The 12,609-nt window shown below is 37.6% G+C and overlaps 1 protein-coding gene across 6 annotated transcripts in view; it reads left to right on the top strand.

Annotated features, from left to right (window-relative positions):
• The window catches only part of Snx14 (sorting nexin 14), a 74,527-nt gene that overhangs the window by 22,606 nt on the left and 39,312 nt on the right, over positions 1-12,609 (top strand). For 4 of the 6 annotated variants that reach the window (XM_057766610.1, XM_057766611.1, XM_057766608.1 and 1 more), the window contains exons 2-7: positions 1,302-1,422; positions 4,054-4,130; positions 4,406-4,484; positions 7,110-7,153; positions 9,238-9,325; positions 12,370-12,454. In XM_057766610.1, the coding sequence (XP_057622593.1) occupies positions 1,318-1,422; positions 4,054-4,130; positions 4,406-4,484; positions 7,110-7,153; positions 9,238-9,325; positions 12,370-12,454 (478 nt within the window). In that variant the 5' untranslated portion in view covers positions 1,302-1,317. The remainder of the gene's footprint in view (positions 1-1,301; positions 1,423-4,053; positions 4,131-4,405; positions 4,485-7,109; positions 7,154-9,237; positions 9,326-12,369; positions 12,455-12,609) is intronic. The other 2 variants (XM_057766609.1, XM_057766607.1) reach the window with 1 other exon arrangement.

Genomic DNA, 12,609 nt, shown 5'->3' with positions numbered 1-12,609 from the left:
CAAAAGTGATGTGATTGGTCACCTATATGTCTGTTATTTATGTTACAGTTTTTAGACTGAAGAGTTAACAGCAGAGCTTATGTTTTATGCAGTTATTTACAATTAATAAACACAGCAGCCATTGATGTTTGAACTGTGTGAAGGGGTTGGTTTCTGCAAGATCATGCTGAGCATGCCTGTTTTGAGACATCTCAATAACCTGGCATATTATATGGCACAATCACTAGTCTGGCTTCTTGCTTCTTCAGATTCATCTTAGGACCATTTTTTAAAAAATATTTTAGGCTTATTCATTTTACTTTGCATATATGAGTATTTGGCCTGCATGTCTGGTGCCTTTGGAGGACAGAAGAGGGCATCAGATCCCCTGGAACTGGAGTTACAAATTGTTGTAAGCCACTATGTGGGTGCTGGGAATCAAACATGGTTCCTCTGATGAAAAGGCAGCAGGTGTCCTAAACCTCTACCTTGTGGAGACTGAGCAGATCATAGCCATGCAGTGCTCTCAAGTTTGAATCCCCTTATCTTTCCCAGTCCTGCTTTCCCCTACCTTCTTTTGTTGCTTTTTCCCTACATTAAATTTTTCTGCAGCTATCGAGTTCTGTTTTATAATACCAAACATGTGGGCTGGAGAGATGGCTCAGTGGTTAGGAGAACTGATTGTTCTTCCAAAGGATCTGGGTCCACATGGAGCTCACAACTGTCTGTAACTCCAAGATCTGACACTCTCACACAGACATACATGCGGGCAAAAGAGCAATCACATAAAACAAAATAAATAAATTAAAAAGAAAAAAGTGTGTGTGTGCTATCCCTGCCCAAAATACAAAACGTGTTCACATTGTATTATGTTCATTTATTCAACTTTCACTGCCAGACAGATATCTGTGTTACTGGAGACCACGATAGTGATGTACTGTGGTATATACCCAGAGCCTAACACTGTCTAACACAAAGTAGGCATTTGGAAAAATTAATTTTAATGATTATCATAATTTTGGTGGAATGTGATAATAGGTATTTTGGAAAAATGAATTTCAGACTACTTAAACATAACAGCATAGAAATGAAACTATGAAATGTTGAACTTAATTTTCTCCTATACTTAGATAAAATTATATATTTGGTAATATACATTGCATTATTTACTTATATCTAACAAATATTATTAAAAGTTAATTGGAAAACTTAAAATTGATTTTCATTAATAGGTGCTTAATAAATATATGGTAGATCAATAAAGGAATAACTTTTAATGCTATATATTTCTTTAGTTCTGATCATTTTCATTTGTTTCTAAGGTATCTTCATGTCTTAATGATCTTCTGGTCATTTGTTGCTGGAGTTGTGACATTCTACTGTTCATTAGGACCCGATTCTCTGTTACCAAATATATTCTTCACAATAAAATACAAACCTAAGGTAAATTGTGTTTTTTAAGTTTTTAAGTTAAATTCTTTTTATTCATGTGTGTATGTGGTATGTTTGTGTGAGCATCCACCACAAGTGTGTAGTACCCTGGAGGCCAGAAGTGAACATTAGTCAGCAGTTGTGAGCTATCCAGTGTGGCTGCTGAGAACTGAATTCAGGTCTTCACGAAGTGCAGCAGGCACACTGAGCCCTTTCTCTGGCCCTGTGATCTTTAATTTTTTTTTTTTTTGTGATTCCACTAGTTTGTTTGTTTGTTTGTTTGTTTATTTATTTATTTATTTATTTATTTAAGATTTCTGCCTCCTCCCCGCCACCGCCTCCCATTTCCCTCCCCCGATTAAGTCCCCCTCCCTCGTCAGCCCAAAGAGCAATCAGGGTTCCCTGCCCTGTGTGAAGACCAAGGACCACCCACCTCCATCCAGGTCTAGTAAGGTGAGCATCCAAACTGCCTAGGCTCCCACAAAGCTGTGATCTTTAATTTTAAAAGTCAGCTTATGTGACTCTATGCTGATGAGTCTTTTTACTAAAAGTATTTTAAAGCGATGATTTTTTTTAAATATTTATTTATTATGTATATAATATTCTGTCTGTGTATATGCCTGCTGGCCAGAAGAGGGCACCAGACCCCATTACAGATGGTTGTGAGCCACCATGTGGTTGCTGGGAATTGAACTCAGGACCTTTGGTAGAGCAGGCAATGCTCTTAACCTCTGAGCCATCTCTCCTGCCCCCTAAAGCGATGATTTTTAAAATATACTTATTATTTTATAACAATGAATACATGGAGTCTATAGAAAAAGTTTAAAATGAGCATTTTGTGTGTGTGTGTGTATGTATGTATAAATGTTTAGATACTTATTTTAAGTTGACTTTATTATTATTATTATTATTATTTTTTTTTTTTTTTTGGTTTTTCGAGACAGGGTTTCTCTGTGGTTTTGGAGCCTGTCCTGGAACTAGCTCTTGTAGACCAGGCTGGTCTCGAACTCACAGAGATCCGCCTGCCTCTGCCTCCCAAGTGCTGGGATTAAAGGCGTGCGCCACCACCACCCGGCTTATTTTTTTTTTTTTTTTTTTGGTGCTGACGATTGAACCTAGGCTCATGCATGTAATTCCCCACTGAGCAGCATCTTCAGTCCTAGCTTATTTATTTATTTATTTGTTTATTTTGGTTTTCCGAGACAGGGTTTCTCTGTGTAGCTTTGGAACTTAATCCTGGAACTAGCTCTGTAGACCAGATTGGCCTTGAAATCACAGAGATCCTCCTGCCTCTGCTGCCTGAGTGCTGGGATTAAAGGCGTGCGTCACCGCCCAGCCAGTCCTAGTTTTAAGGTTTACAGTTCTAATAGCAACTGTGAAAGGAAAATACAGCTTTCTCAGAAAGTTGCAGTTCACAATGTCAGCCTGTCCCCTGGGTACATGTTAACCGCAAGGACAGTTAGTTTAGGACAGAGGTTTTCTAACCTGTTTGTAAACGAGACCCTCCTTGGGCATCATCAACAATCTGATTTTGCTTAAAAAGTTCTAGGCTACTGTTCTGTAAATAGTATTGTTAAAAACTTTTTAGGTAATTCTGAAGCATGGACAGTTAAGGAATTCTGGGATAAATAATAGTCCAGCCCTGTTAATTCTCATTCTGTGTATATGTGTTTGTGTATGTGCATGTGAGTTCACAGCTTGAGGATTGGACTCAGAGCCTTGTGCCTAAGCAAGATGTTAAGCATTGAACTAACCCCAACACTCCAACCCTGTAAATCTCTTAAATGCATATGTGCACAAGAGAAAAAAAATAGTGAATTTCCTTAGCCAAAATAGTTTGTATTTCTGAAGTTCAATAGTGACAGTAGTATATTAACTCTGTACTCTATAAGGCAAAATTCTGACTTTTAAGATTCTGTCCACAAGTCAGGATCGAGTGAGATATCTTTTTTCTCCTTAGATGAAGAAAAAGCATGGGACCTTGTACTTCATATTCAAGTGCTGTCCTTCAGAGCTGTGCTCTGAGCCCCTTGTGGGCTGTCTTTGAATCAGATTCTTTAATCATAGATTCAATTGTTTAAATTGATACAGTTCCTCATTTTAGGTTTTTCTATGTGAGAAAGCATAGAAGTCTGGGCTATATTTGGTCATGGCCCTCGGGATTTATCACGTCTTCCCCCTCATTGAAGCTAAGCTTTAAGAGAAATGGAGAATTTTTTTCCCTAATATTTTCTCAGTAGAAGACACAGTCGAAGGTAGATTGATTGATTATTTAGTCTTCAGAGAGTTGAAATTATAGACATGTACTGCCATACCTGCTAAGAGAACCTTTGTTTACGGTTCCCACTCTTATCTTCTGATGATAGGCATTGAACCTGTGCCATTCTTCGTGCTAGAGAACTCTCTACTACTGAACCACTGAGTTACACCCCAGGCCTGGCTTATTGTAAAGTAGTTCAGAAGGTATTTTGTGTCTACTGGCAGTTAATTTAGCAGGTACTTTACAAACAAGAGTTCTAGTTTGGAAGCACCAAACAGAAAGTTCTCTGAGTGCTCTCCTGGAGGGTAACAAAGCTCTTGAAAGCTTCGTAGTAGAGACATTATGGAAACTAAGGACTCACTCTGTTTTCTTTCCTTTTTTAGCAGTTAGGACTTCAAGAGTTATTTCCCCAAGGTCACAGCTGTGCTGTTTGTGGTAAAGTGAAATGTAAGCGCCACAGGTAAGTTAACCTCTTTTTAAAGTTGTGCTTGGGGGCGGTGTGCGGCCATGCTGTCTGTCTGGAGGTCGGAGGACAACTTGTGGGGTTCGTTCTCTCATTCTACCTTTATCTGGGTTCTGGGACTCAAGTGATTGAGCTTCTAAGGCCAGTGTTTTTACCTCCTGATGAGCCACCTTGCTGGCCCCCAAGTTAAATGTTATTATTTGTTCATCTTTTCTTACATTTTACTACAAGTTATTTTATTACAAGTGACTTTGTTGTTTGATTGACTTTAGGCCTTCCTTGCTACTTGAAAACTACCAGCCCTGGCTAGACCTGAAAGTTTCTTCCAAAGTCGATGCATCTCTCTCAGAGGTAAGTAATTTAACTAATATTCCCAAATATGAGCACGTGTTATTTAAGGTTGGGACTGTGTTCTGAAAATTATAGACAGTTTTGTCCCTGTCATAACATCACAAAATGTGCTTGTACAAGCCTTGGTGGTAACTTCAGTCATTGCCCAGGGCTTCTGGGTGCAGTCGAGGGTTGTACAAATTTGAGTTATTTGAAGCCGCTCCTGGCCTAACATGGCATATTTATTGTTTTATAGAAAATTCTTTTTTTATTTTAATAAATAGGAGTAAAGTCTAAAAAGTACAGTATTGTTCTAATTTAATTTCTGTTGCTGTGATAAAATATCACGACAGAAACAGCTTAGGGGAAGAAAGATTTTATTTGGCTTACAGTGTCATGATCTTGTTCCTTGCTGTGAGAAAGTCAGGGCAGGATATAAACATGTGGATCCTTGCTTGCTTGCTTCTAGCTAGCTATTTCCTCTGTTACATTCTTCAGGAACCCCTGACTAGGGAATGGTGCTGTCTAAAGTGGCCTGGGTCTTCCTATACCAGTTAGCCATTGAGACATTTACTATATATATACCAATAGGCCAACCTGATCTAAATAATTCCTATTTGAGTCTTTCCAGTGGTTGTAGGTTATGTGAAATGGACAATTAAAACTAACTAGCTCAGATATAAACATATACTATAAAGCATAGTATGCCATAGATAAAAAAGTATGAATGACATTGTAAATTCAACAACCAGTAATATACTTATTATCAAGTGTTATATGCTGTGCATAATTGTATGTACCATAGATTGTTATAAATGGCAGCTCAGTAGTTTTGTTTGTACCTGAATTGCCATGAACATACTATGGATATACTTATTGTACACTAGGCTCTTTGTTCAAAATACACATTTTTCATATGTGTAAACTACACTAGCTTATGAAATAGGCACTATTGATATTTCAAGGTCAATTAGAAGTTTAGAAATTAACATCTTTGGTTACTAATGCTAGGGAAGGGAAATAGGAAATCTTTTTTTCCTTCTTTTTAAAATTTATTTATTATATACATAATGTTCTGTTTGTCTGTATGCCTGCATGACAGAAGAGGGCATCAGATCTCATAATAGATGGTTGTGAGCCACCATGTGGTTGGTAGGAATTGAACTAAGGACCTCAGGAAGAGTTCTTAATCTCTGAGCCATCTCTTCAGCCTAATTATTTTTCCTTCCTTTGAGGTAGGGTTTCTCTGTGAAGCCTTGGCTGTCCAGAAACACACTCTGTAGACCAGGCTATCCTTGAATTCATAGAGACCTGCTTGCCTCTGCCTTCTGGGCGTTGGAATTAAAGGTATAAGCTACCACCTCCTGGCTGGCAAATAACTTTTAAAAGATACATTGTGTCTTAGTCAGGGTTACTATTGCTGTGATGAAACAATATGACCAAAAGCAAGTTGGGGAGAAAGGGGCTAATTTGGCTTATATTCCATATCACTATTCATCATCAAAAGAAGTCAGGGCAGGAACCTGGAGGCAGGAGCTTGTGCTGAGACCATGAAGTGGTGCTACTTTCTGACTTGCTCCCCATAGCTTGTTCAGCCTGCTTTCTTATAGAACCCAGGCCCACCCACCCAGGGATGGCACTGCCCATAGTGGGCTGGGCCCTCCCTGTCAATTACTAATTAAGAAAATGCTCTACAGGCTTGCCTGCAATCTGATCTTATGGAAGCATTTTCTCAGTTGAGAAATTGAGATGTGGGATTTTCTTCTGTATGCTGTGAATGTTTTATTACCTTTGATTAATAGAGAAGCTGCTTTGGCTTATGGCAGAACAGAACAGAGCTAGGTGGGAAAACTAAACTGAATGTAGGCAGAAGGAAGGTGGAGTCAGGGAGACACCATGTAGCTGCTGAAAGAGAAAGACACTGGAACCTTACCAGTAGGTAATATCCTGTTGGTGATATATAGATTAATAGAAATGGGTTAATTTAAGATACAAGAGCTAACTAGAAAGATGCTTGGGCTGTTGGCTAAACAGTGTTATAATTTAGTTTCTGTGTCTGGGCAGCCAGGAAATGAATGAACAGTCTTTATTTATACCCATCTCTCTCTCGTTCTTTCCTTCCTCCCTCCCACCTTCCCTCCCTCTTTTTTTTTTTAATTTTTTTAAATTTTTAAAATTCTTTTAAATTTTTTTCCCTCTTTTGTTTTTTTCGAGACTTTTTTTTTTTTTTTCCTCTGTGTAGCCCAGGATGCCCTGGAACTCACTATGTAGACTAGACTGGCCTCAAATTCACAGAGATCCACCTGCCTCTGCCTCCCAAGTGCTGGGATTAAAGGCCCTCATAACTGTCTGAAGTTGATATGGCATATTGTCATGAGGTTTTGTCAGCTGGGCAGTAGTGATGCACACCTTTACTTCTAGCACTTGGGAGGAAGAGGTAGATGGGTACCTGCATTCAAGGCTAGCCTAGTATATAGAACTAGATCCAGGACAGCCAAGGCTATACAAAGAAACCCTGTCTTGAATTCTCCTCCTCAAAGATATTGTCAATATTTGGCATAATAAAATTGGTTGTTGCTAATATCTATCACTTAGTACAGTTTGTTTCCTTATAGTTAATTATTTTTCTTAAATTTTTTTGTACAGGTTCTTGAATTAGTGTTGGAAAACTTTGTTTATCCTTGGTACAGGTATGTGTTTTTCTTCCATAAGAGCTCCATCCTACCCTACCCCCGCCCTTAATATGGCCAATAGCATTAAAGTAAGCAAATTAATGATGTATTTTCAGTGTAAGCCAGGATTTTTCAGTACAGTTAAGGCCAAATTTTTTTTGTGTAGGTATTTAGCTGTCCCTGACCTATTCTTGGCCTATTTCCCACTAAATGCCAGTAGTACTCTCTTTCTTTCAATCTCACTACCATAAAGAGCCTCAGAAATGACCCAGCAATACCTGGAAGATTTAATTGGCTCCAATTAAGAATCATTATTGAGCTGGGCATAGTGAAGCAAGCCTTTAATCACAGCACTTGGGAAGCAGGAGAATTACAAGTTTGAGGCCACCTGGCCTACATAAGCAAATCCTCTCTGCAGCAAACAAGAACAAGATTTTCTTACACAGTTTTTACAGGGGCTAGGGAGATAACTTAGTTGGTAAATACTGAAATTCTGACAATTTTTATCAAATTCTGATGAGACTCATGGATTTTTTTTTTGTGTGTGTGTGTGTGACAGGGTTTCTCAACATAGCCCTGGCTGTCCTGGAACTCATTATGTAGACCAGGTTGACCTCGAACTCAGAGATCTGCCTACCTCTGCTTTCTGAGTGCTGAAATTAAAGGCTTGCACCACTACCCCCAGCTAATTTTCCTGAAATTTTAATGTACTTACGGGCAGTACAGAATATTTATTTTTTTTATCAAAGACAAGAAATGTGAGTAATGAACGCATCCTCAACTTGATGATGGAGCTGTTACATCTCTAAGCAGAATACTCCATATTTAAGACATAATCAAATGAAAAAAAAGAAATGAAAGTACAGAGCTGGTGAGGTGGTGGGGTCACTCAGTGGGTCACTGCCAGGCTGCCCTCTGGCCTCTGCTATGTGTCCTCCACACTGAAGTGTGGCAATACACGGATAAGCAGGAAACAATTGCACACATTTTCAGAAAAATAAAGCATATAAACTGTTGTTAAATTAGTCTTAACACACTATGGACAAACTCAAATAGGATGTTTTTAATTAGAAATTATAAAACATAACTGAATCAATACAAAAGTGAGGTATATCATTAGACATTATACTGTCAGATTGAAATGTTCAAATGTAATAAACACAATGCTTACATTTATCAATTGAAATAATTTGGATGTCTGACTCTAAATTAAAATCCCATTTTCTTTTTATAGAACTAGAGTGGTTTTTTTTGTCCTGCAAGAGACAACATTTATATACCCTGCATGCACTAAAAATAAAGTTTCTTTTGCGGGGGTGGGAGGGTGGACACATTGCTTTTCAGAGAATCTGTTGAAATGATCTTTCAATTTCTTTCTCTCTCTCTCTCTCTCTCTCTCTCTCTCTCTCTCTCTCTCTCTCTCTCTCTCTCTCTCTGTGTGTGTGTGTGTGTATTGCACCTGTTTATGTGTGCAGCTAGGTATGCAGGCATGTGTGCACACATGTACATGGAGACCAGAGGTCAGCCTTGGCCATTCCTCAGGCATCATCCACCTACGCTAAGTTGCCTGACAACCAGGTTCTAGTGATCCTCTGGTCGGCCTGCTCAGTACTGGAGTTACAAGCAGGCATTCACGAACCACACCCAGGCTACGGATGTAGCTTAGTGGTAGAGTTTTTGCCTAAAAGTGAATTTTCAGTTTATTTTTCTTTGAATGCACACTCCCTTTGAGAATTATACTACTTTATAAATATTTTAAACTAACTTAAATTTTTGTATCTTATTCTCCATCATTGATGGTTTTGTTTTCTTTGAAGCTTATTTGGTGATGCTTAGAAAATGGTTTTAGTTCTTTGAAAAAGGCTCTTGTATGTATATGCTACAAGAAAATAGTTAGTAGTGATTATGATTTGGAGCTAAAATCATGAGTAATTTGTTTCGTTTTTATCCATTTTCTCTATTCTGAAACAAAATATAATATTTGTAAGTGAAAAGAGAAAATAGCATGATTATTTTTAAAAAAAGGAAATTTTTCTTGGTTTCAATAAAGTGAAGCTGCATTTCTCACAACTTGTGAACTTTTGCTTTCTCTCAAATTGAAGGGATGTGACAGATGATGAGTCCTTTGTTGATGAACTGAGAATCACCTTACGGTTTTTTGCATCTGTCTTAGTACGAAGAATTCACAAGGTATATATGTTTATAATGAGAAATTTGGAACATTATTATTATGACAATCTTATTTTTTCTCCTATAATATGTGTATTTATTCTTCATTTTTCATTTCTTAGATTAAAAGTTGATGAATCATTATTGGTCCCTTGATCAGTTTTGCTTCCTTTAATACTTGGTTTTTTTGATTTGTGGAATTTAAAAATGAAAAGACAACTATAGAAAACAGTGTCATGTTTTACTTAAATGGATTTATGTAAATTGTGGTGATTATGATCTATCTTCTAAAATACTTTTGGGTGATATTTTGTCTATTTAGGTTTTGCATATATGTGCATATGTAGTTTCCTGGTTATAAACAGTATTTCTCTACTACTTTGGCAACTTAATAGGACTAAACATATAAACAACGTATACATTGTAAATATATAGCATTAACAAAATAAAGTTTAATCATGTTAAATATTTCTATATCCACTTGATTCAGTGAGTTCACAAAAAATATAAAATGGCTAGCAAACAATTGGAACTGTGTTGTTGAGCATCACATATAAATTGCAGTGAGGTGCTGTACTATTTTTTACCTGTCAGACTGCAAAGATTAAAAAAGATTAATATCCACTTATTCTGATTTGGGGGAAATAGGCAGAGCATAGGGAAAGTTCAAATTAGTGTGCCTTCCAATTGACATGCCACCATGGATGGAGGACATTCACAAGGTCCTAGAAAAAGAGGTATACATAGTTAGGGGCTGCTGAGGTGGGAAGAAGAACCAGTTTCTTCTTTTCCTCCTCCGTTCTTTTTTTTTTTTTTGGCTTTGGTTTTGTTTTTGTTTTTCTCAGTGTCTAGACATCAATCCTAAGGGATCATCCCTAAACCCATGCAAATAAGGGACAACACTAATTAGACTCCATAGGTTGTATATAGTTGTGTGTATGTGCACACACACACACACACACACACACACTCAGAAATAAATACAGAAGAGGGTCACGAATGCAAGGGAGTAGTTGGGGACGACCAAGAGTTAGAAGAGGGAGACAGGGATACAAGTATAATGTGTGTGTGTATGTATTATGAAATTAGCCACCAAAGGCCATGTATCAGATGATATCATTGATGTCAAATATCCATGGAGATATAGAGACAGGGAGCAAAATGATTGCTGGCTAGATGAGCAGACGGGAGATTTTGGCGAACAGGTACACAGTCTCTTTAGATAACATGATTATGTTCGGAAAATGAGTGATGTATGCAGAACTCTGAACAGGCTGTGAAAAGCCACTGATTTCTATGCTTTAAATGGATGAATTATGTGTGGGATATGTTAATAAAACTGATATAAAAAGAGTGCAGTGATTAGTGTACGTCTATAATTCCAGCACTACAGAGGCTGAGGCAGGAGGACTGCGAGGCCATCTTGGGCTATATAATAAGACCATGTTTCAAAACAAAGTGAAAAAAAAAAAGAGGGGAAAAAAAGAACATACATGATTTTGCATGTGCATATAAATTCTATACTCCAAGTGCAAGGTGCTGCTGTTTCAGAATCCACAAGGCTAGTTCAAGCCTAACACATCAGTTCTACTAGCTAATGATTATTAATTAGCTCATCTGAAGAACTTATTTAAAATGATGTATCATCAACCATCTGATCTCTCTACCTCTCTACTTTCCTCCCTCTGCAAGTGTGTGTGTGTGTGTGTGTGTACATGTGGAAACAAGAGGCTCCACCATTTTTGGCTAGGCTGGCTGGCCAACAAACCCCGGGGATTTCCTGCCCCCTATCCCCCACCCCCCACACTGGCCTTACAGGCACATGCAGTGCCAACTAGTTTCTGTGTGGGTATGAGAAATCTGAATTCAGGTCCTCTGGTCATGTAGCAAAAATTTTACTTACTGAACCTCCTCCTCAGCCCAATCATCTTTTTTTTTTTTAAATTAACAGTTTTCCACACTTAGTCTATTATGAAACAGTTGCCACAGAACTATTTTTCATAACAGCATGATTAATATCTATTAACTTTGTTTTAATCATGAATATGTTCACCAAAATCTTCAGTCTGCTCATCTAGCCAGCAATCATTTTGCTCCCTGTCTTTCTATCTGTGGACATATTATGTCAGTGGAATCATTTGATACATGGCTTTGGTGGCTGATTTCATTTTCTGGGCATAATGTTTTCTAGATTCATTTATATTGTCATATTGTAACATATATCTGCAATTAAGTTTTTGATGGCTGAATATACCATAATTTATTCATCATTTTCAGTTGATGGATATTGGGTTATTTTCAACTTAAAATCATGAAAATTTATCTTAGTAGTTATATTATCATTTGTCTTGAGTCTGTGTTTAAGAGTATAATTAATTACTCGGTGAGATAGTAGCTCTATGTTTCATATATTGGTTTCCAAAGTGGCTGCAGTATTTGCATTGCCCTGCCTGTGTGTGAACATGCTCCTTTTACTTCCTTGTCAGAATTGGTTATCCTCACTCTCTTTTGAGGCAGGTTCTCCTTAGATATTCCAATTGGCCTTTGACTTGTAGGTTTTAGCCTGTCCCTGCTAGGATAACTGGCATGCCCATTACACCCTCTTTATCATGGCTTCTGCTTATCTGGCTGGGGTGGGTGAATGATGCTTTGTGACTGGTTTGCGTGTCCCTGGTGCCAGGGATGCTGGGTAGCCTTCCAGTTGCTTATCTACTGTTGCATCTCTTCTTTGAAGAAATGTCCACTCAAATCTTGTGCCTCCTAGTGTTTAAATGTTTACTTTAAATAGTTTAAAATATGTGTATTTTGTGATACAAAGGATGTTTTGGTACATCAGTACAGTTTGGAATAAGTAAGACAAGCTAGTTAACATGTCCACAATCTCAGATACTTAACTTTTTTCTTTTTTTTTTTTTTTTGTGGTGAGAGCAGTTTTGAAATGTATAATCTCCTATTAATTATACCGCATTTTACTCTTCAGCTTTGTTCTACTATTGTAAATAAAGTGTTCTTGCCATTTCAACTTAATAATTATTTTTTACACTTTATTTTTGTTAATTTTCTAGGTGGATATTCCATCTATTATAACCAAGAAACTTTTAAAAGCGGCAATGAAACATATAGAAGTGATTGTTAAAGCAAGACAGAAAGGTAATACAGTTCTATGGTAGTTGAGTAATTTTGTTCATACGTTAGCTTTCACTTAAAACTATATGAGTACTGGGGCTGGAGAGATGGTTCAGAGGCTGGGAGCACTGGCTGCTTTTCCAGAGGTCCTGAGTTCAATTCCCAGCAACCACGTGGTG

This window comes from Chionomys nivalis, chromosome 4 (assembly GCF_950005125.1).
Source record: "Chionomys nivalis chromosome 4, mChiNiv1.1, whole genome shotgun sequence".
Lineage (NCBI taxonomy): Eukaryota > Metazoa > Chordata > Mammalia > Rodentia > Cricetidae > Chionomys > Chionomys nivalis.
Note: the sequence above shows the minus strand (reverse complement) of the source record. Positions and strands in the feature narration are given on the sequence as shown.